The sequence below is a fragment of the Vidua macroura genome, chromosome 23, assembly GCF_024509145.1.
Source record: "Vidua macroura isolate BioBank_ID:100142 chromosome 23, ASM2450914v1, whole genome shotgun sequence".
NCBI classification, from domain to species: domain Eukaryota; kingdom Metazoa; phylum Chordata; class Aves; order Passeriformes; family Viduidae; genus Vidua; species Vidua macroura.
In genome coordinates, this window is record NC_071593.1 from 3,540,238 (window position 1) to 3,564,904 (window position 24,667).

The window sequence follows — 24,667 nt, forward strand, 5'->3', positions numbered from 1 at the left end:
CTCAGACATATTTTAGGGAGCTAACTTGTGAGAATGAATTTGGTTTGTGCAGTTTCTTGCCATTCACTTACTTTTATATAAAATACATTATTTATTAAATCAAATGCATGAATGGGCTTTTTAAACAAGGAGAGGAATATTGCAAGCATGACGTAGCATGACTTTAGCTTTGGGTTATGTATCTGTAGGGCCAACTGAATGGAATTGGTCATGGAATTTTCATTATTAGAAATACTAATTTAAAAATAAACTAATTTAAAAATAAAATAATCCAGTGACTATAAAACACTTGGTGCCAAATTTTATACCAAACAGGGCAAATTTAACGTTTTTACTACCTTGCCTTCAAACTCAAGACATCATAAACCTTTCCTTAATTTATCCTGAAGTAAATGACAGCAAGCCTGTTCCACCCTATAAACAGAGAAAAGGTAATGCTGTAGATTGAGCAACCTATGGTTGGAACCAATGTTGAATTCAAAATGTCTCTTGATAGATGGGAATACATTCAGTCTTTCACACTTGTGAAAGTACTGGAGGTGTGATTATGACCCTCCATTAGAAACAGATAAAAGAAGTTGGTGATGCTGCCCCTGCTCACTCACATTTGTCTCTGTGTGTTGATTCTGCCTTCATCTGCAAGCTCAAACAGCCTGAAAATGCTCCTGTTTGTGGAGCCTCTCTGTTAAACTCATGTCCTCTCCCCCCATCTCCACTGCACGGCATCTGGAGTTGTGTAAGTCCAGGCCTGCCCTTGCTGTGAGGAGCAAGGATACAGGAATGTTTTGTACATTAATAATGAGTTTTACTCAGTATTACTGTACATTTACAGTATTACTGTACATTTGTACAGTAATACTGAGGTGGTTTGTACAGTAACAATGCACGGTGGCTTTGTCCTGCAGCATGTTACACAGTCCTGGGTATCACACCCTTCCATGCAGCACAGGGGACTGAGATGGCACCTGGGGGCACATTGTACAGGAACACAGTGCTTGGAAACTTGCATTTCAGCCAGTGTTAAAGCAGCTTCTGCACTTGGACAGTGGGCTCTGTGCTGGAGCCAGTGCTGGGATCTGCATTTCCAGGGAGAACAGAGAGGGGGGTGGGGGCTTGTTGGGATTGTGGGTTAGAATACTGAAATGTTTTGAGGCCAAGAGTTTCCTAAGCCTCAAAATAATACAAACACTGGGCTTGATTGTGTAGGCACAGAAGTATGGGATAGCTTGTCTGCTGTTCCTGGAGGTAGGCTGGACCTGGATTTATATTTTTTTCCCATATTTAGCACTTAGGAACATGCTGGTTTAGTCTGGGCAGCTGTGTAGCCTGTTGATGGCTGGCTGTGTGTGTGCTCATTCCTGTCAGTTCTCTTCTGCCTGATGTTTTGGTAGTAAAGCTGGTTTAGTTCCCCTTTCTGACTGTATTGCATATATATAAAACTGATTCATGACATGGGAAATCCAGCTTTGCTTAATTAAACAAATTAGATGCAGTAAATGATGTATTTGTGATTGTTTTGAGCAGACTGATGTAGTTCAGCTGTTAAAATGCAGCTCCCACCTACTCAGTACTAGGGTGAGATGGTCTTTAGTGTTTGTTTGCCTTCTATTAAGATAATTTTCGTGGTGTCTCAAGATCAGGAGTTTCTTGCTGTCAGTAAGAATTAATATCAAGAGTTTTGAATGAATGTAGTGCTGATTAATGCGTTCTGTTTTGTTATCAGCACATCAAGCAGTGACTCTCCCCAGAGCTCCCAGGTGAAACAGCTGCATGTGGCTTGAACTTGCTTTTTGAATCATTTGCAAACTTTGATTTTGGGGGCTTTCATCTCTTTGGAACTTGTGTTTTCAAAGCCCATAAGGATTTGTTTTCACAGTGTCTCAAATTTGAAAACACGGGAAGTTCTGCCCTTTCTCTTTGGAGTCAAACCCCTCAATTTCACCAGCTCCCTGGAAAATGGCTGACCAAAGCTAAGGACTTGGTTTTCTCCCTTCCATTGGTTTCTGCAGAGCAAAACTGCCAGGAAGAGGAGAACAACACCCTAAATTTTTAGGGCTGAGATGCTCAATTAGTCAAAGAAAAGAAGTTTTTCAGTCTTTGGAAAAACTACATCTTGAAAATCTTCTTATTTGATTTTTTTTTTTCACAAAAATGATTGAATATTTCCCAAGTTTCTTTTGTTTGTGTCCACAAAGGAAAGTTCATTTGGTTTCTATTATTAGTTAAGCTTTAAAACTCAGCTTTTAGATGAGGAGAACCAGAGTATCAAGAAAGGATATGAGCTACCCAAAAGGTCTGTGACACTGTGGGGAACTAATGAGTCCCACTTCTGTGTTTTAACCACCTGCCAGTCTTCCCCAAACTTTCTTATTTTCTATTTGGGCTTAAAATGCATAGAATTGGAGCTCTTGGTGCTTTTTCAAATTGCTTTACCACAAGGTTTTTCTATGGAGAGTGACCATGTGTAACTATACCACCATTCCAGAAGCTGTAGTCAGAATTACTGAAAGTACAGACATGGTGTGATCTCTCATCTAAGGTCATTTCTCTCTCTCTCCCTCTCCCTCTCTCTGTCTCTCCCAGCCTGTGGACATAGTAATTCTGTGATATGATTTTGGTTTCTTTCATGGAAGCCTCAGCTTTCTTAAGAGAATTGAGTTCTCTGTCAGCTCTTCTCATTTTCCAGTCTGACTCAAAATGTACTTTAGTTTTGAAGCTACTATGGGGCAGTAAAAGACATTTTATACAGATTTTTTTTGTTACATTAGTTGTTTTATCCCTTTATGTAAGGCAGTATTATTAATTGAGATAATGAAAACAAAGATATATGATATTTTGTCCACATAAAATCTATCTAAATGACATGTAAAGGAGTGTAAGTGGAAATTAAGACCTGTTTTCTTTATTATTAATTATTATGGTATATTAATGGTAAATTAATTATATGGTATATTATATGGTATAATAATATGGTATTATTATTATTATGGTAACCTTTTTTTTTTCCTGATGGTAACCCATTTTAAGCCATTGCTACACTTTGACAAGTGTGCAACAAGAGCTTTAAACCATCTTCATTGTGTTGATCACAATGGACAAATAAACTAAGGTAAATTGCTGAATCAAGACAGCTCTCAGATCATGTTCTCAAGAGCACCTGAACTGTATTTAACCCATTAAAGTGACATAATTAAATGCACTGACAAATATTTAATGCTAAGAATGAGAAGTTTATGTGTCACCAAATAAATATCAGTACCAGAGTGGCATAGAGGGACAGAATTTTGCCAGTCTGTGGCATAAATGAGGTTCTATTTCTTCCACGTGTGATTTCAAATACTGTGTCAGCTACACCAGTTCAAACCCCAGTGACTGGCTGTGTGATGTGTCTCAGTGGGATCCCATTGTACCAGTGTTGCTCTCCCTCCTGTCTGTCCTCTTTGGCTGTGGATTTACTGGGAAGTTCAGTATTGGCTTTCCTTACAATGCCTAAAATCATCGAGATCCTGTGTATTCCAGGACACCCAGGAGCAGAGCTCTCCGATGGCTAAAATGCCTAAATAGATCAAGGAAGGCAGCAAGAAAGTAATTCTTGGCTTTCTTCCTTTCTTCGTTTCTTGCTTTCCTTTTTTTAAGCATAGGTTCTCTGCACGTCTCATTGCAGGAAATGCTTTCATTTCTCTTCTCTTTTTAAATTTGTACCCCAAGGTTTGTAGTGTGTATCAACCCTGCCTTTAGTACTCCTGGGGCTCCTCATGAAGTTTCAAGCTCTGGCATTGTTTCATCTGGCTAATGGGCACGAATTTGGTGATTTTTTTTTTTTGTCAGCATACTGCTGACAAAATGCTCTCAATGCTGTTTCACTGATCCTAAAAGTACAAGACAGACACAGTTAGGTGATGATAGGGGTTACCTTTATAAGGATCCTTACAGTGCACAAAACACTAAATGGAAAGTGCCAAAGATGCACACGTAACATAAAGCAGATACAATTTTTATGTGTTTAGCAAATTAGCAAAAGTTCTGACAAGAACCCCAGTTAGAGGCAGAGGTGATGAAGTAACTTCTCCCTGGTTCTACCCTGTTCTGAAACCCTCCACCCTCTTAGATAGGAACTAAATTTTCTGTATGAAAATGTGTCTCAGAGAGCTGGTTTCAACCTTGGCTCCCAGAGTCTAGCCTTGGGACCTGCAGGGCTTGGAGCCACTAGGGAATTTATTTTGTCTTTCTGACTAATAGAGCGGGTAAAATGCTAGCTACAAATACAATAATAGGCTACAGAGCTACAAATATATATGTAAAGGATATAGAGAATATATAAACACAAAAAAGGCAGAAATCAATTCAGCATCACTCTGAATAGCAACACTAACAGACAGTGAAATACAGATTTTAGACAAGGTATTTTAATATGTATCCTTTTAAATTTCATGGTGTCTTCTATCTGTCAGAAGTTTAGAGATGACACTTCTCTTGGTGGGTTTTTTTTTTCCCTCTATACAGCTAGATGTATATTAACTGAACATACACATTTAAAAGCAGAAGGAACCATGGTAAAAGTACAACATGAGACTAAAATCAGCTACTTCAAAATTTGAAAATGTCGTAAGTAATTCTGCTTGAGCACTTGTGTACCAGTGATCCTTCTGGAGTATTCCATTGCTGCTTCCTTTGCTAGGCTCTCACTGTTAGAGCACAGAGAACAGCCATTGCTGAAGGGATGTTTTGGGCATGTGGTGGAGACTTTCCCTTGTGCTTAGTTGGGTCTCTGCATTCTCTTGCTCCAGGTATCAAGTGGCATTTGAACGACCCCTGACTTACAGGGTTTTCTGAATTAATTAAAATAGAAAATGCCAAGATAGCTTGTCTGAGGGCATCACTGCCTTTAACACCTAAAGCAAAAAGTGCTCCAGGTGTCAGAGACAGATATGTGTAATCAAATAAACATTATAAATAATAACAGCATGCTCACAGGGGCTTCCCCTTTTTTCCTGACAGACATTGTCCTTTGATGGAAGACCAGAGAATCAGGGGTTGGTTATTTGCTTCTATTTGTTCTGTGGGGTTTTTTCATATTAACATAGGAGGTTATTTTCTAGGAAATAGAGCCACCATGTAGAGAACAGTAGCGTGGGTTTGTTATAAAATGGAGGTGCTTCTTCCAGTTACTGATAGGGCTTCTTTTGGAAAGCCCCTTTTGTTGTATTTCAAATCAAAGTACACAAAGTCTGAAAAGATGCATTCAGTTGGAAATGCGTACAGGCTGCGAGGTTCCTGTGGAACCACCTCTTCACCCTCTGTATTGATGTTGCTTTTATTACACACTTGTAATAACCTTTTGTCATGTAACAGCCTTTCTGAAAAGCCAGCAGCAACAGTAAGCACCTTCCACTTCCTATCCTTTTAAGTATCTACTTCAATCAAGAAAGAACTTAATAATTAAGAAGTTCAAGGAAGAATGGCAGCTGGGAAGTCTGGTTTCACTTGGATGTGTAAGTGGAGTTTTTCTTCTGAGGAGCACCCTGGAGCCTTTCCCTCAGTGAGTGCCATGAGCAACTTGTCCCTTTGTCCATGTCATCTTGTTCCATGAACCTTTGTAAAACTTAATGGCATTGCCATCTCAGACAAATTTGAATGAAGTTATCCAGGGGGTTAAAAAATTATTGATACCATTCATTAAAAAGGAACAAATAGACATATATATATCAAAAAAGCTCAATATGCTCATTTCAGTTTTCCAATGGGAAACAGGTCAGAAAACTCTCCCTGGTGCCAGTTCTGGGAAAGTCTTTTACACACAGATTTTTCTACTCACCAAAGTAATTGTTGCATCAGATACTTTGACTTCAGCAGTGTAACTTAAACCTTCCAGGCTCTCTGTGATGTTGGTGCCTGTCCTTTAGCTAGAAAAGCTTGGATGGGGCCTTATAAGAGAAAAAAAAAAAAAAACACAGAGGGGAAGGAAAAAATACAAACAGATCTCATCAATTGTCCTGACTACTATGTTATTTGAAACTGCATTAATAAATTGGGATAATTGCCTAATGGCATATTACTACAGAAGATTAAGGTGTGTTCTAGACCATTATTTAATTAGGAAAATCAAGGATGTAATAATTTGGCATTGAAGTTCTTAGTTGTCTCTATAAGGCATACCTACCCCGAGAGCTTCTATAGCTAAGAGAGCTTAGAAACTGAGCAGTACCCAGCAGAGCAGAGAGATGCATTGTGTGTCACATACACCGTGTGCAGTGTGCTGAAAATGCCTGGGGTTTATCTGATGGCATTCTGGAGAAAGAAAGCTAGGTAGTTAAAATTGTTGTAGCTGTGAGTTGAAAATATTCACACAGAGTCCCTGTGGAATGCTCACCTTTGGTGCTTGGTTGTGATGGCAGTGAGGTAGCTGTGGATCTTTAGTAAAATAATAATTTATCTGACTTTCAGTATTTTCTCATTTCTTTTGTTGTTGGTGCGAAGCAAAGAAAAAGCAACCCAGAGGTGTGAAAATTCAAATTGTCATTATTTTCCTGTGTACCTCAGACGGTTTTCAAGGCACTTGGCCTTTTTGAAGTGGCTAACCTTCACTTTTGACAAAACTTCTAGGGCAGATAAGGAGGCTTCATGATATCTTCAACCCCCTGAAATATTTCCAGGCGTCAGAAAAAAAACCATTCAGAGTAACAAATGAAAGTGAATGAAATGATGAGTAGCAGTCTTAAGGATGATTGTCATCAACAGGAATTAGTTTCTCCTGGGATTGGAGGAAAGGGAAGCTTTCTCAAGGGGAAGGTCTGTAGTATGCTGGTATTTGAAGTGGCAATGTGTAAAGCCTAAATCTTAGAGGAGTCACCATGGTTGATTGTGAGTCTTCACCCACTCACCAAACAGGAGTAAAATGACTGTACTGAAAGAATTAGCGTTTCTTACTGGGAACTTCCTTGAGGCTTGGTTGCAACTCTTGAAATAGTGACTGCTGGATGGGGCAGGGCTTGGACTTGTGCCTGGCCAAGGCTTTGGGGTGGTGGAGTGCTCTCTGAGGGCAGCACAGATGACTCAGGAGCCTGTGCACAGCCAGCCGTGTGCCTTGGGTGACAACCTTGATTCTCACAACCGGCTCGCAGAAACTCACAGCACCAGGACTAGACACGGAGGTAGTTTTGTTTTGCTCTATTTTTACTTTTCTCTTTTGTGGCAGCCCCCCCTCCCCCTTCCTTCTAAATTGTTTTCTCAACCCAGTTGAGTCTCAAAGCCTGTCTCCTGCTTGTCTTGAACAGCTGGAATGTCTCTGGACTGAATGAACAGGCAAGGAGCATGACTTGGTGGCACCGTGGAAGGGTCTCAGCCTCCAGAAGGGACAACCCATCTGTCTCACCTGCAGTGCTGGGAGCCAGGGACATTTAACACCACCTCAGATGGCTGCCTGCAGCCTGCCTCTGGGACTGTGGCTCCTGCTGCTTCTCCAGGACGTCCAGACAACCCCACAGGTAAGGCAGGGGACTCCAGGATCCTGCAGCTCCTCAGGACATGGGAGCCTGGTGAGGTCTGGGGCACCTGGGGCTGCAGAGCCACCCTGCCCTTCAGCTGGGTGTTGGGGTGGGTGTCCACAGAAGCAGGGTTTGTGCAACACAATGGGTTAAAGGTGGTGAGCAGAGCTCTCAGGAGATAAAGGTATAAAGCAGAGCAGACAGGAGAATTTGCCCTCTCTGGGACCTTTACAGGCAGGAGTGTGGGATATGAGCTATGATCTGCATCTTGTTTGCACTGCTAGAGCTGCTGCAGTCCAGGCACATCCCAGCTGGGGAGTGAGGAAAGGTTTCATAGGGGTGGGGGGCTTTTATTTTTGCCTGTGTGCTCGGTGACAGGCACATTCCTTGCAGAGCTCGGTTCAGAGGGCTGCTGCCCACTCTGCTGATGCAAGTCAGGAGGGGCAAATTGAAATTTACACCCCCCACCCTACTGACACTGACTTCCTCATGAATCCACTACTATTTCTGAATCAAAAATCACTTCAAATAGACACAACCCACTAGCTGTACTCAGCTGATGCTGTAGATGCACACCAGCTCCCTGCTCTGATCCTATCAGCTCTTGTGGGTTTGCTTCCACCCACACACTGCCACTTATCCCCTCCTCCTGTGGATCACCTGGCAATGAGCCCACAGCACCTGGCATAAATCCAGGTGATTTCCCTGACTGACACCTAAAAATTCACATTTAAAAAGTAGAAAGGTCAGGTGCAGAGAGACTGCACAGGTGAAGTCAAGTAGGTGAGTATTTGCAGGGAGTGTTGGATTGGAAATGAGCCATATTCCCTTACAGTGGAAATACAAGCATATATTAGCCCAAGAGACCTGTCAGTACACAGTAACTGAAAAATCCAGCACACCACTTGGGCTGACAGATTTTTTTACAAGACACTGACCCCAGTTAAATCTTTGAAAATAACCAAGTTCTGTACCCTCTTCGTAGAGGATTTGAAAAAGACCCTCCTGGTTCTTTTGATAAGAGTAGGAGTTTGCTCTTGTGTCTTTAGTTGTAAATTCCCCTCCCACATTGCAAGCTTGGTTTACTTTCCCCATGTTGTCTGTCCTGACACTGTCTCCTTCCTGAAATGCAGAGGGATGTGTTCTATGGGATTGGAGTCTGTAATTCCTGCTCACCAGAGGAATGCTTGGGAAGGCATTCAGATAAGCTCATCCAGTGTACTGAATGCAGACTGCTTTAGAAGGAAAGCCATTAGAAACAAAAAGATTACAGTTTTTGACATCACTTTTGGTGGTTTGTTCACAAAATGAATGGGGCAGAGAGAAAATTTGGTTTTCTGATACTCATTGTCAATAGTCAGACTCACTGTAAAATTACCACAGACATTGCTGGTTTAAGGAATGGCTTGGCACTGTCCTGCCTTGCCTCTCTTGCAGCAATACTTGCTCTTACTGCTAATGGAGTACAAGTGTTACTTTCTGATGTGAGCAAGTCACTGTTTACTGGTCATGTTTTTAAACCATGTTCCATCTTACCTCAGTCCACAGTTTGGGTTTTATTTCTTTTTATATTCAGAGAACTCTCACTTGTTGATAATTTCTTTACTACCAAGTAAATGAAGCTTGACTACTTGAAGCTGTAGATTATCAGCTTTTTCTGTACTGTCAGAATTTGGATAGAAGCTTGACAGACAGTTAACTGTTTTGCTGCAGTATTAGTCAGTTCTAGAATAGCCACCACTGGTAGATTTTTTTTTTTTTTACGGTAATATTCTTTCTTCCTGACTTACAGCTCATTTGTAGCAAGCCCAATTTCTTACTTTGCCTCACAATCACTTTTTCTCTATGAGTTTAAAAAACCATAAATAAGTGAGTCAAACCTTGTCCTGACTGAATTGCAGAGTAGCCACTGAATTCAGCACCACCTTTACAACTGCCATTATTTAAATTGGAATAGCAAACATTTCTGTGGAAATAAGGAAAGTCAGAAGAGCTGTAAAAATCCTATTTGCTAAAACCAATTCTCTCAAGCAAGTGCTGAAAAACCCAAATACTTTTGATCTATATGTTTGCTTTATTTAATTAGTCCTTGATCTGCAATGCATTCAGAAAAGAAAAAAAATAGTTGACTTGCTGAGTGACTGAAAGCTCTAAACTAGTGCATGTCACAGAGCAGTCCAAGCAGGGTAGGAATTGCCATCTTTCTTTTCACAAGATGAATTCCAGCTCCTGCTAAATCCAAAGCCTTTATTTGAAGAGAAAGTCAGAGAGAAGGATGAAGACCTCCTGCCCACCACAGCCACGTGCCTTACTCCAATACCTGCGTGATCTTCCTCGAATGTTAAGGGTTTTTTTTATAATACACATTTACAAACAGATAAGTTGCAATGACAATAGCAGATGTTATTGCAATAAAACTGGTCCTTCTGCACTGACCCCTTAGAGAATGCTGGGGACCAACCTTCCTGCTGAGTTAAGAGCAGAACTTTGCATCATTGCCTTGCTGTTACAGGTCATGTTAGGAGTCCAACAGCTTTAGAATTTGGAGGGAAAAAGATGACAGGAATGGGGGCATGGTGACATGAATGTTATTTATCACTGAAAGGATCTACACTAATTCTTATACTCATGAAACACCTCTACTGAACAGATGCTGACTTACAGGCATTTTGCTTATGGTCTAGATGTGATGGGGTCTTCAGAAGGTGGCTTCCCAGTCCTAGACATCTTGCCATGGTTTGTTAAAATGAATTTCTGTTGGATTAAGTTTTGATTTAGAGATGGGGTAATTGAGAGGTGTTCTTTCACAGCAGAGCACCTGGGCTTTGGCTCAGTAGCAGTGCAGGTGGCTACAAATCTGTGCTTGTAGCTTGACAGCAGCATTTGTGGAGGAGCCATGGATAACCTGACTAATGTGGGTGGCTGTAGTGCAGAGCTGCCCTCCCGTGGAAAGGGGAAAAATGAGCTTGAGTACTCTCTCAGAAGTATATCTGCATAATCTGTTTAGTATGTAGGCCTAGTTCATGCAGTGATTTATCACTGCACTACCATCAGTTCAAATTCATAATCAGAATGTTGGAACCAGGAGCAGAATCTAATATTAAACTCCTGATTTTCATATTCTTGGCAAGGTAACTTTTTAAAAAGCTGTTCTCTCACATTTTTACACAGACACTATTATTTTATTTAAACCCAAAACCAGACAATTAAATAAACTGTAAGCTTATGTGCTGCATTAGTAATTCAATAATTCAAGGGTTTGTACTCTTGTTTAAAATTCAGCTTCATTTGCAGCCAGAGTTGGTTGCCCAGGAGAACCAGGAAGAAAAAAATAGGTATTTGTGGTGACTTCCCACAGCTCTTGCAGAGAAACTAATCCAGGCTGATTTAGCTACAGCCAGGATGCTGTTGTTTCTCGAATTTTCTTTACAGAAACAGTTAATTCACTAAGTAACTCAGGACTGACCTTTTGTGAGGTGACTGGTCATTTCCTGTTGCTCCTGCCTGGCCAGGGCACCCCTGCACACAGACATGGGGAGACACCTCTTCCTTCTCCTCCAGTCCAGGGCTTCCTCCTCAGAGCAGGAAAACACCGGGTGCCCCTTGGTAAACGTGCTTTGAGTCAGGCTGAGCAGGCAGAAACCTGCTCTTGCCTCCACACTCGGCTACAAACTGTGCTTGTAGGAAGCCCAGGGGTTACAGTGCAGAGATGTGTCAGCGCTCTCACTTCTCTTACTGGGCTTGGATGAAATTTAATGCTTTTGTATGGATTTGTCCCTTTGTATGGCTTTGTTGGCCCCAGTTAAGAAGTGACACCTAGATTATTTTCCCTTCTAACCCAATAACTGACCCCTAAAGACCTGCAATGTGGATTTTTCTACCCAATTACAAGATACCATCCAAACCCATGAAGAAGAAGGAAGGAAAAGGAGCATGAGACAGCACCCTATACCCTCCATCTTGTCCCCATCTACAACATACTAAAAATCCTAAAACATCATTTATTTCTCACCCAAGTGACATTCTATACTACTCTCTATAATCTGTTCCACACTTTTGAGGCCTCTAGTTTATTTTGAGGCTTTGGAGGATTTCTCCATGAATGAGGGTCAAAGTCAGTGCTTCCCTGGGAGCCAGAACCCCTCAGGGCAGAGAAAGAAATATTCCCCTTGCCCTGGGTTTCCACAGTTTTGATATGTTTCTATTTCTTGTTCTTCTGTTAATTTCCTCCTTGACTGAAAGTTCCTGTTTTCTGATGGAAGTTAAATAATTTTTATATTTTGTGTATATTAAATAGGAGAACAGGCTGTGAAATGAGTTAGGTAGTGAGACTCTGCAGAGTGCACAAAGGCAGCAGGTGACAGCAAGTATTATTTCAAAGACCAGTGGGAAATTCATTGGCAGAAAGTGAGATGTAGAGTTTCTGAAATATTTAACTACTCTACCAGTATCGTGTGGGAAAATCTCCAGGGAATCTTATCAATTCTTAACCAAAAAACCCCGAAAAAACCCTCTGCTAAAAAATCACTGTTCGTACCTTCTAGTAAATACTGAAAATGAAATTCAGATAACAACATTTTTAGGGGATTCTTAAGGGAGATGCCAAATTCAAACATCAGATTTTCTCATCAGAACACTTGTAGCACTGTAATTTCCCAGAGCATGTCATGGCCCAGCCATACAAAAACTAAATCTTATTATGTGCTTCTTCTTACAGGTTGTAACTGGGTCTCATTTTGTAAGTTAATATCAAAACTATTTTATGGTGGTTTTTTTTTTTAAACTAAATAAATATCGGTTATGTAGTGATGAAAGGTTATTTCTGAAAATCTTCACTCACAACAGAGTGGGATCAGTTATTTGAATAAGGGCTTCATCATGGGAGCATTTTCATCATTCTTTTAAAATAATTTATTGGTTTATAATAGACACTTAGGTTGCTAAATTCAAACAGTATGACTGCATAAGTAACAGAAAACTTGGATACTGCCAATAGGAATGACCTCTGTGGATGACACCTTAGCTCCAATTAACATGAAATCTTTTTTTTTTTTTGCTAACTGCTGCAATGTTTCTAAAGCAAGTGCAGACAATAATTTTCAAAAAACTGTGGGCTTTTCCTCACTGTCTGCAACCACCATTGCTTGAGACAGGCATTGGGATCTACTCTAGTACAGAGTTAATTATTTTCTAATTGTGTCTTTTGTCTCTTTCAATTTCTAGACATCATTAACCCCACGCCATTCCTGTGACACACTAGAGAACTGGTTCTATGATGAAACCTCACAAAACTGCTGTTACCAGTGTCCCCCAGGTATGTTTATAATTCAGCCAAATGTATATGGAGCCCTTCTCATGGAGGCAGTAGGAACCCTGTGTATCTGCAGAGTTGTGTTTTGTCCCTGAAGAAAGGGGCAGTGTCATGAATCACTCTCTAATGTGGCTCCAGATGTGAATCTCTTCCCCACTGTCCTGCTCCTGTGTAGTCTGCATGCAAACCAGATAATGTGATAGAACTTGTATGGGATTTATCACTTCACTCGACACTGAAGTAGCCAGGTCAAAGAATTCATTTCAAACTTGCCCCTGGGTGTGAATTAGCACAGTGAAATTAGGCTAAATGAGTTTCTTCTCAGAGATAAAAAAATATAAAATGAAGGTATGGAAAATCTGACATTATTCTCATAGTCACAACAGTTTAGAAAGTGTCTCACATGAGGGAGGAAACAGGCCCTTGCCAGGGGACACATTAAGCTGTGCTAGAAGCTGGGTGTGACTCAGAGGCACATAAGGTCAGCAACAGGAAGCACCTTGGTGAGACAAGAGTTCTGGGAACGTCTGCAACTGCCCCACTGGCCAAAACCCCCTCAGGGGGTGGGTATTTTGTGGTACTTCAGCACCATCTGTATCTTCTTGCAGAAGTAATTTTCTTTTGTTTTTCTTAAAGGAAATTTCTGACCTGTATTTGTGTTCTGATGATACAGAGGGCTTTAGTGTTTGATTGCCAGAATTTGCATCCAGTTCCATCAGGATTCCCACCAGGACATCCTGTGCTGCTGGGCACACCACTAGAGTCTTTCAGAAGTTGTAGATGTAAATCAGAGCAAGGGATGGAGAAAATGGTCCAATAAAAGAAAAAATGGGTGGGGATGTGACTTTGACAGTCCCAAGAAAAGCTCTTTTCTTCTTCAAAACCATACTTTGCCAAAGCTCCTGTCATGAGGGATGTCATAGTAAGGTTGGGTGAGAAGCAGAGAGATCTGATTTACAGCTGTAAATCAGGCTGTAATGAACCACCAGTATCCATCAGTTCACCTTTGCTGATTCTTTATTGCTACATCCTCATGTCAGTCCTGGACTCCTCCACAATAAAAGTTACAAGAATCCTTTTCCTAAGAATCCTCTTAATTGTCCACTACTCCTTCAAGCACTAACCTGTTCATATCTGCTACTAACTCAGCTGCTCACTGCAAAGAAAGAGGAGCTTTTCTAAAAGTTCTTCTAACCCTGGCCCTCATGGAGACTTGGTTGTCTTCTCTGTCAGCAAATGACTTGCCATCTGCCCATTCTGCAGCAGCCCATTCCATGGGATTATGTCCTGGCCCTGTACCTTAACACTTGAATGGGAAAGGCAAAAATGTCCTAGAGAAACCAAATAACTAAGAGAAGACTGTGGTAATGTGTCTAACAGGCAAACAAGCAGACAAGAACATTTCAGGATGGTTTTCTGCCCATTTTGGATAGATATCTTGTATATTTTGCTTTTTTTTTTTCTCTCCAGGCTATGTTAAAAAGAAAGCATGTCCTCGGGATCCAGCTAAAGACTGCATGACATGTGGACCTGATCAGTATTTGAACAATAAATTCCAAAAGCCACGATGTGATGCCTGTGTGTCATGCTCAAAAGGTTTGCTTTTCTCCACACATACCTCACAGTTACATTCTCTCTCTGTATATTTTATTTACACTTAATTTGTATTTTATTCGTTTAGAATTTCCACAGCAAAATTATCCATCCTTTGTTACCGAGTTAGACAGCAGAATGTTACCTTGCACATAATCCATGTTACTGCTTGTGTCACCTGGGACTACCAAAAATTCTCCCCTCCAATGCTATCCCAGTCTGGTTTCTGCTTTCTGTCTCATATTACAAGCTGTTATCTAATTAGGCTTCTCTAATTTTTCATGACTCAAATTGCCATCATATGGCTTTAAACTGAAAGAGGGCAGGTTTAGATTAGATACTAGGAAGAAGTACTTCCCCTGTGAGGGTGGTGAGGCCCAGGCACAGGGTGCCCAGAGAAGCTGTGGCTGCCCCATCCCTGGAAGTGTCCAAGGACAGGTAGGACAGGGCTTGGAGCAGCCTGGGACAGTGGAAGGTGTCCCTGCCTGTCACTATTGGACACGAACTGAGGACACAGAAGCTTGGTAAGTTCAAAAGAGAAAAAGACCCAATTTTATTCAAACATCTGGTATTCATGGAAGTCCAAAGGTGACCATGGATTGGAGGATGGAATTACCACCTCTCCAACCACACTGGTCCAAAGATCAATCAATCATTTCTCTCCACCCACAGAGAAATATGTAAACTATTCTATTTATACGTGAAATTGTGTGGGAACTCTGACTCTCAAATATGTAAACATTATCAGAAGGCTAAAGAAGTTTAATGAGAACTTTAAAACTTTCAAAAGAACTGTAAAAGAAAACTTAACACTTTTAAAAATCAGGGCAACACCTGCCCACGGCAGGAGGTGGAATGAGATCAGTGTTAAACTCATCTTCAGCGCAAACCAGTCTGTGACCATGAAGAGGGACAGCAGCTTTTCCTGCTTCCCGAGCCTTAGAACTGGTGTTGCTCAGCTTTGGCCCCCAGTTTACGTTTCCCTTGCAAGGTGATCCTTTGTCACTGCATGTGTTTCTTGCCCCCAGAGCTGGACCTTGTGGAGAAGCAGCCCTGCTCCTTCAACTCCAGCCGCGTGTGCGAGTGCCGGCCAGGCCTGTTCTGCCAGCTGGCCGTTGTGAACAGCTGCACGCGCTGCCAGCACCACTCTGCTTGCAAGCCTGGCTTTGGAGTCAAAGTCAGGGGTAGGGGCTTCTCACCTGTCCACTTTACCTTTCCTGGTCCTGGCCATAGGCCTGGACCTGATGCATTTTGTTTGGTCAGTCCTCAGCCCTGATTTTTATTCAGGCACCTCAAAAAATGACGTCATTTGTGAAGAGTGCCCTCCTGGGACCTTCTCTGATCAACACTCCAGCACAGACATCTGCAAACCCCACACCAGGTAAGTCTGTGCTTCTTTGATGGGACTGACTAATTGATTGAAATTAATAAAGGATTAAATAGGGTATGTCACTTCTGGTGCAAAGTATACAAATTCTTAGAAGCAAGGGAATCACTATGGGCTCATGTGCAGAGGTTAGAAGGCCTCTCTTAGTACCTGTTGTAGGAACATGCCCTCTGTTGATGGAGTAAACAAGTCACCCTTTGTCTCCTTAAAAAGGAAAAAAGCCCAGAAGTTTCTCTCCTCAATTTGGTTAAAAGACACCTCATAGGACCTTGGGGACTTCACCTCAAACTCAAGGACACCCAATTGGGCAGGAGCCAGAAAGTCCCGCCTAAGCAATTCCCTAGAAAAAGAAGAGAACAAAAGAAGTAAATCGCTTTTGTGAAGTGTTTTAGCAGGAGCAAGAACCCCTTGCCTTGGCTCAGTTTTTCTCTGTAAAGAGCTTTGTTTTTTTTTTGCATTTTATTAAAACTTTTCTGTTTCCAACACTGTCACAGGAGCCATCCTGCTACTTTTATGCCACCTGAGGTAGCTGAGCTATCTAGGGTGTAATACTTGTCTCTGAGAGCTTATGAGACCTGGCTCGAAGAGACCAAGTATTAACCTGTTACACAGCTCTGGGCTGGAGGAACAAGGGAAGGAAGGAATCCTGCTTGCCTCATTTTTAGTTTACTAAGTCCTGTGGAATTGCACACCTGTGTGAGTAGCAGCTTTGCATCCAGGCCAAGAATTAATGCCACAGGGATGAGAAGAATAATGACTTTTACACGGAAAGCAATAATTGCAGTTGGTACAAAAATGACCACGGGGATGTTTGTCACATGCAAAACACTTGTAGCACGGCAATGACACTTGTTCTTTTCATACCCAGCTGTGCCAAGTTGAACAAAGTAACGCTAAGGAAAGGAAATGCCACACACGATCAAGTTTGCCTGGACCAGCTGCCCACTTACCTCACCCCAAGCACTTTGTCCGTGAGATTCAGCAATGAAACAAATAACTTTGACCTGAGGATGTTTAAGGAGAACCTGGTGACCTCTGCTAGTGGTGACCTAAGTGTCACAACAACTGAAAATCCCAGTTCAACTCCTGAGGAGAAAGCTGGCACTTCTCCCACCTCAGCCAAGGGGGAGATGACAACAGGAGGTAACAAAGACACAGCATTTACTCTCTCCAGCACTTTTTATTTGGAAGTATCTTTGGTAAACACAATTTTTATGTACTTGCAGGAACTTCCTGCAAATCCCCTCTGACTTGTGAAATGATGTCTATGGTCCTATGTTCAAACACGTGGATCTGCTGAGGGGTTTCCCTCTGCCTTTTCTCAGCCTGTCCTGTGCTCCCTCTCTGTGCTGTAGGTGTAGTGCTTTGGGCAGTGGTTCTCTCTGTGACACTGCTTCTTGGGGGCATGCTGGTATTTTGGAAGTGGAAGGTTTGCAAGAAGCGGATCCTCGTCCTCAGAAGAAAGCGTGAGTTCTTCGAGCTGTAACGCGTGATGTGCTGCTTGATCTGCCAGACAGCAGATAGAAACTCAAATGTGGGGATATTTGTGGAGGTCACTGGGGAAGAGAATGTTCTCTACAGGCCAGATAAGGGTTTAAGGCAAGCTGCTCATGCAGGATGTTGGAGAACATGAAAGATGGAAGCAGCTGTGAATTTAGAGAGGGAAGCAGGGGACAACCTACAAGAGGGGAAAGGTAACTAGCTGTTTCTTCTCTCAGCACAGACATTAGGATTAAATGATACCTGAAGTGTTATGTGAGTAGGTTTTGGTTCTGGAAACAGAACTGGGCTTTGAGCATGAGAGCAAGGGTGATTTTTACTGACACTGACTCCCCAGAGCTTTGCCTGGTGATACATGTGGGGTGTGTCTGCAAAACCACATTCCCTCTTTTATAGAAAGCAGGATGTGCACGTTGTAGGTTGGTTGTAGATCTGTGGGTGTGGTGAAGCTGTTGGAGCCTTCAGGCTCCATGGTGAGTTTGACTAATGAAAGGTTTCTTTTATCAGCACACCTGCATTCGGTCATCGCACACAAATACGTGCTCAAGTCTCAAGGTCAGTGACTGATGGGCCAGCAGTGCCATCCTTATGTCTGAAGAATAAGTAGATAGCTTAACGTGGCATTTTCTTCTATAGAATTTTAATTTAAAAAGTGGAAGCTTCTCCTGTCACATGTATGTCCCTGCTGCCATGCAAGAGGCCAGTCCTGTTCCTCCTGAGCAGGCAGGGGACACGCTGGATGTGACCTGGTGCCAGCAGATGGCACTTTGTTCCCACGGCAGCTGAAGGGTTGGGTGATGTGTCAGTGCTGGAAAACACCCGACTGATTTCGGGACAGTCAAATATGGGAGATGTGTTCAGAAAAAAAACCTGCCCAGATCCCATAAAGTGCAAACATTTAACCCATTTAGCTGATCCCTTCTCAGCAATTCCACTGCCACTGCCAGATCTATTCTCTATTGTGTCAGATTCTAATCACCACACAGCAGAGCTTTCTATATTCATTCATTCATCCAGGAATACAATTTAAAACCTCTTGTGTGCAGCTTAATTTTCTCAAAATGGAATTTTTTCTCCCTCACTTGCCTTGCCTGTTACTGTGTAGCATTACAGAGCTGATGCTCTGAAAATAAAGGTGACTGTACATCAGGGTGAAATTAGTCACTAAGTCTGAGCCCCCCTACCTTCATGGTGCTACAGAGTGTTGTACACTCCCTTCTCACCTCTCTTCTTTGCCCACTGTTCCCTGTTAATGGAACTGTGCAAAAAATCCCACCCCCTTAATAATAATCTGAGAATATGATGAACTGACCTAACTTGTTAGTCCAGTAGAAAGTTATTAACTTTTTTTTCTTTTTAATAAGCTTGTATTGTTCTTATCTAGACCATTTCATCACAGTGCATTTTTTCATGAGATGAGTACCTGTGGTGTGGGAACAGTGATGCAAAAGGCTTTGGGGACAGCAGGATATCACAGTCCTGGCAACCTGTCACTGGGGTTGACCTCAGGAGTGTCATTTCAGTGTGCCCTGAGTTTTAAGAAAACCATCATGCATATGGGGTGGGCAGTGGAGTGGTCTAGGAAGTACATTGCTAGGTGATCTTTCAGAGCATATATTAACATTCTTGTGATTTTGTGAGGTTTCTTCTGATAATGTTTTTACTTTCCATTGCAGGTTCGGATCTCGTGAACAAATGTGCAGTAAGTGTGAACAATATTCCAGAACAGATCACTTTCCATGCCTAAGTAAATCATGTTATTTTCAAATGTCCTGTCTAAAAAGTGCCAGCCTTTTAGTTTGGACTTCCTGCTACAATATGTAATAATTTAGGTGGGATGAGATGTAGTAGGACTCAATACTTTCATGACTTGAGCTGAGGTTAATGTGGTGTTAAATAATGTGATGCTGCCTGTCGTAGTTGAGACGGAGACAATACAAAGCAACACTCAATTTTCAGAAGGCTTCAAGCTGTTTTTATTATAGCATGCATGCTTTTTATACATTCTTACAAAACTCATAAGTTTACACTTTACTCATTGGTCAGGAAAGACAAAGTGCTCATTGGAACAGGCAGTTGCAGGTTGCTTTTATTTATCCTTCTTTCTTCCTTGGTTTCTATGTCAACAACCTTGGAAGAAAATTCTTTCAGAGGTAAACATGGATCCTCTTATCAAACTTCTCTCTGGCTCCCAAAGGTCACTGTAAAACCTCTTCCACAGCTGCCAGTCTTGCTTGTGAGGGGATTTGGTTTGGTGTTAAGCCATTCATGGTGCATTCCATGGGACAAGATCTGAAATCACTAGATGAAGATGCCTTTTCTTCCTTCTGGGAGAACTTTGTGTGTCAGTCCCATTTTATCTTACTGCTCCAGTCACACAGATGGGATTTGTGCTTCTCTTCTCTCTCCCTCCACACCCCCTTCCCTCTGCAGGGTTTGGCATGGCTGTGGTATGGGTACACAGTGGGTTTGGTTTGTCATGCCTGCAGGACAAGCTCCTGGTGTTACAGTACATTTTGGAGATGAACAGGACAAGCATCAGTCAATATGGCAACAGAAAGCAGTTCCTCAGCTGCTGAAATCATCACTGCTTGGTTTGATTTCCTCTCTGTTAGAGAAATTACAGCCACTTTCATTCTCTTAGTCTTCTCAGTTTATTAGGCTTGTTATCTTTAAATGTCCAGATCTGCTAAATCACTCTTTAGACTGTTAATTTTTTTTTGTTTTTAAATGAGTTTGTTTTTCAATGTTGTGCATCTGCACACACACAGGATACTGCTTTTTCCAGTCACTCTGGTTGCAATCAGCTGTCATAATTTCAGTGTGTAATTGTTAATTCCTGAATCGTGAGGAGCTTCAATTCTTGCCTCTATAGAGAGTCAGACATGAGCGAGGTTACAAAGTGCACATTTCAAAATCTTTTTTTTATTTCCCAACCTTGTGGAAACAGAAGAAGATCAGAACCACCAGAAAATTGTGATGCAGGACCTTTACCCTCTCTCAGATTCTGATTCCTCTTTTAAAGAATTGCTTGTAATTAATTCTTCATGTGTTAGGTAGTCTGAGCTTGTTTCTTCTGTCTGACATTCTGCTGTAGCAATTACATTTTGAAGTTAAATCAGTTTGTCCTCTGGCTTGTTCTGTTCTTCCATAGGAGTATGATAGGTCTTTGCAAAGTCTAAGAGGTAGCTAAAACATATTTTCTTCAGTGGAAATGAGGGACATTCCTGAAAATGTCATCAGAAATCAGAATTCAGCTTAGAAACACTATTTTGAAATATGGTCTTAAGTGATGCAGGAGCCTAGTTTGACATTCCCATACCTGTTAGGTACTTTGGAACATTTCACTCCCTGGGACAGGGGTGCTGGGAAGTACATTCTGTTATCCTGACTGCCACAGGAGCATTCTGTGCACTTGTGGCAACGTCCAAATTGTTTTTACACTCACCTCACCTCTGCTCTCCTGTTTATATTGGCAGCAGATCATACTGACCACTGACAGTGGGCTAGAAGAGGAGGAGTTAATTGACAGAACCCTTCCTTTGGAAACCAACAATAACTTGGTGTCCAGCACAGAAAAAGCACAGAGTCCTCGTTGGAGTGTGACTGATGTGACACCAAGCAGTGGGAATGCCCCAGACTGCCCTGTGGATTCTCGAGTCAGAGACCACACAAATAACAGAATTGGTGAGTCTTGCTTTTTTTCCCCCTTTTGTCATCTTCTTTTCTCTAATTTTCAAAAATGGCACATACTGTCATTCCAAGATTATTAGTAAACTTCAGTGTCCAAATCTCCTAACAAAGATTGTGCTGAATCTCCAGATCTTTGACACAAAAATACCTATTCATTTGAAATATAATGCTTTCTTTTCTTAATGCTTGTCTTAGTCACTATGAATTTGACAGAAAATTCCCTTCTTCCTCCTTTTCATTCTGGAATATGTAGAATTTACAAAAGAAATTTGAATATGTCACCTGGAAGCTGATGCTGTAATACCAAATGAGAATTGTACTTAGCTATAATTTTCTTTTCTGGTTTCATAATAATGGCTTGAAATGTATCTCCCATGTGTTCCCATAAAGTCTTTGACCATGGCACAGTGTGGGAGATAAAGTCAGGCAAGGAGCTCATTCATAGGGGGTGAATTCTCACCTGAGACACCATCTGCATGAGACATTCTGGCAGTGCTTCCAAACCCAGTTCTGAGGTTATTTGAAGGTGTTATTTTTCATATTACAAAACCTGACCTTTCCTTACTAAACACCTTTCCTGTTTTTCCTGTGAGTGATGGATTGGGATGAATGTGATGATTTGATTTACCATATCCAAATATCTCCAAGCAATTAACCTACAGTGTCTGATGTGCAGCATCCTTCTGAATTAAGTGCAGTGGTGCAAGCCATTGAAAAGTCCTTATTTACCTTTCTGTGAAGGGGTATGACAGCAAGCTGGACCTAAGATTCAGAAAACTTTCTAGTTTATTCTCAGCTAGAAAGAAGCTAATTTCTTTGCAGGTCCTAAGAACCCAGAACTTCTGTACAGTGCTGATCTTTACCCAAAGGTTTCATTTACATGGTGTTGTTTCTTGAAACAGCAGGAAACCATGGATTCATTAGATCCCAATTTGTTGCTTCTTCTAACAGATTCTTGTGAATATCTTCTGCCTTTTCCACTTTGTCTTTCTCATGTAGTTCCACCTCTAGCTCAGTGGCTTAATCCCATGGAAGCACAGTCTACTTTATCTGAAATGTCCAGAGTCCTAATAAAAATGTTGCATGAAAACCAGAATCAGCCATCTCTGGGGCAGCAGTGACTGTTCACCATTGCTCAGCACTACTTTTTCCTTCCTCAGAAAAACTCTACATCATGAAGGCCGACACTGTTATCGTGGGGTCTGTTTCAGAAATGCCCAGTGGCAAGAACTGTGCTGTTAAAGGATGTGAAAGTAACCTTGATGCCCAGGAGAGCACGGAAGAGGAACTGGAAATGCACTACCCAGAGCAGGAAACAGAGTCTTTTCCAGGGAATGATGTAATGGTTCCTGTGGAAGAGGAGGGAAAGGAATTTCACCACCCTACCACTGCCACTGAGAAGTGACAACCCACAGAGATAGTGTGGGAAGACACAGAATCATCCAGTGTGACACTAAGGCTGAATTTATGACAAGGGAGGCAAACACACTGTGCCTTAGATTATTGGGAAGCTCCTGGAAAACGCTGAAACACATTCAAACAACGAGAGTGAGAACCTATTTCATCTAACAAATGAGAGGATCATCCAAACTGTTGGCTTTCATAGCTGGCATCAAATACTTCTATTTCCCTGTCTCCCAGTATCATACTGACAACGAATTTGAATCAAAGCTGCATAATTTAGAGGACATCTGGATGTCAGCTGAAGTTTCACAGCTTGCTTTCTCAGTGTGAAGGAATGGATTGAAATCTATATCTGGTTACTTCTATTAGCTGTGAAAATTCTGGCCAGGATTCTGAGTCAAGCTTGAGACTCAGCCATGTTGTTTCTATTCCAATAGTTTCAATTTTGTAATCTGGCATTTTCTCAAGGCTTTAATTTTTGATTGAAAATGATTATAATCTCAGTTTTACCTAGCAGAAACATAAATCTCAAGTTTGTGGACTTCATGTTTCTTGAGGAATTAGGATCAAAGGTGCCACACAGGCTCTGAAAATAGAAGGCAAATAAAACTAATTGAAGTCCACTGTACTTTAGGCCATTCTTTCTAGATTTTGAAGTCTGATTCATATTTTTTTTACTACATCAAATCATTAATAAGTGTACAAAACAGTCTCTTCTGATGGAAGCCAAACTGGCTGAACATCTGGCTATTGGATGAACTATGGGTTAAGCCCAATGTGGAGCCTGTAAAAAGAGAAATGAAGAAAAGAAACTATTTCTCTACTGAAAAAGCGGCACAGCAGTTATTTCCTATAACATTGTTAATATCTACTTGTTTTAGAATTGTTCATAATCATCAGGGTGACCCAGATTTGCATATCCTTTAAAAACAAACCTGTTTGGTGGCCAACTGGCATGCGTTATGCTATTTTTAAATCTTTTGTGCTGCTTGTTCAATAACTGTAAATGTAATAGTGCTGACTATACTTTTGCACAGGACAATGGAAAATGAGCAATATGACAAAGTGTGTCTTAATAATCAAAAAGAGGAACCACAAAACCCATTACTTGCTTTGTAGTTTTGTCCTGATCAGAGCACTGTAATAACAGTGGTGCAGCTGCAGCAGCTTCTGTCTTAGAGCGATCACAAGGGCATAAAAACACCTTCGTGGGCCAGACTGGAGTTTGAGCCCAACATTTCATCTCTGACAGTTGCAGGAAGGGATTAGTTAGGAAGACCACAACTGCTGTTTGCATTCATCATAGTTCTGCAGTGGCAGCTGGCATTGGATTAAGGATGTCAAAGAGTTTGATTCAGCCTTTATTATTCTCTCATATCACCATTAGTTTTTCTTTTCTCTTTTGAATTTCCAAGTACAATCTGCCTCCATAAGCACCTGTGGCAAAAGATTACAGATATCATGCACTGTGTAAAGGACTTTTAGCACTTTGAAATGGGCCTCTGTCACTAGCCGTTGTCTTACAGAAGTCAGTGAGTTGCTTTTCATTTTTTCTTTTTCAACCAAGTTGCTTTTGTGATCGATTGTATCTCAGCTTTGATTGAACTAAGCCTCCAGGGTGAGTTCCCATCTTTTCACATTACTCATGTAAGTTTGATGTTCCACTGGCTTGGTCACTTTAGTTGACCTTTTCTACATCGACTTCAACTTCACTACATGCTTCATTTTAGAGAGCACCAGTTTGTGAACCCACAAACTGAATAACCACATTTACCTGGCTGTGATTGCTTGGGGCTGTTCTGCAATGACTGTAGTTGTGTATCCCCACTCTGTATATTAATTCATCTTTTTTTACTGGAACAGCTTTCTAAAAGAACCATGTGCATTGCAACCTGCTGGATGTGTAATAGTTAGTTGGTTAATAATGCGGGTAATCTCACTATTAAAAATTACATGGATTTTAAACCATGGCCACACTTTTCCTTTTTGATATGGAAATGTTAAATTGTTGATAATTTCAGTCTCGGAAGAAATATTTTTGCAAGAAAGCCATTTGAAGCTCACGGAGCTCTTAGTGGATTAGAGTTTTTCTCAGGAGCAGGGCTGCATTTATAATAAAGTCTGTCTGTACCATCCCGGCTGCGTGTGACACACGAGTGACTGGTACGGTGCGCATTAACGAATACTGGAATGCTGCAAAGCTAACTTTGTACTGTGGGGCCAAGGAGTTGGACTTCGATGATCCAGCTCGGTGTTCTCTGAATGGGGCTGAAGAGACCCACGCAGGCCGGGAGC

The 24,667-nt window shown here is 41.5% G+C and overlaps 1 protein-coding gene across 1 annotated transcript; it reads left to right on the forward strand.

Moving 5' to 3' along the window:
- Positions 1 to 7,412: 7,412 nt before the first annotated feature.
- On the forward strand, positions 7,413 to 24,467 carry TNFRSF8 (TNF receptor superfamily member 8). Its single transcript, XM_053997539.1, has 11 exons — positions 7,413 to 7,484; positions 12,708 to 12,798; positions 14,266 to 14,391; positions 15,417 to 15,572; positions 15,676 to 15,769; positions 16,644 to 16,918; positions 17,131 to 17,241; positions 17,783 to 17,830; positions 18,952 to 18,977; positions 20,755 to 20,962; positions 22,129 to 24,467. The coding sequence occupies exons 1-11, from the start codon at positions 7,413 to 7,415 to the stop codon at positions 22,371 to 22,373; spliced, it is 1,452 nt and encodes a 483-aa protein (XP_053853514.1). The 3' UTR covers positions 22,374 to 24,467.
- The last annotated feature ends 200 nt before the right edge of the window (positions 24,468 to 24,667 follow it).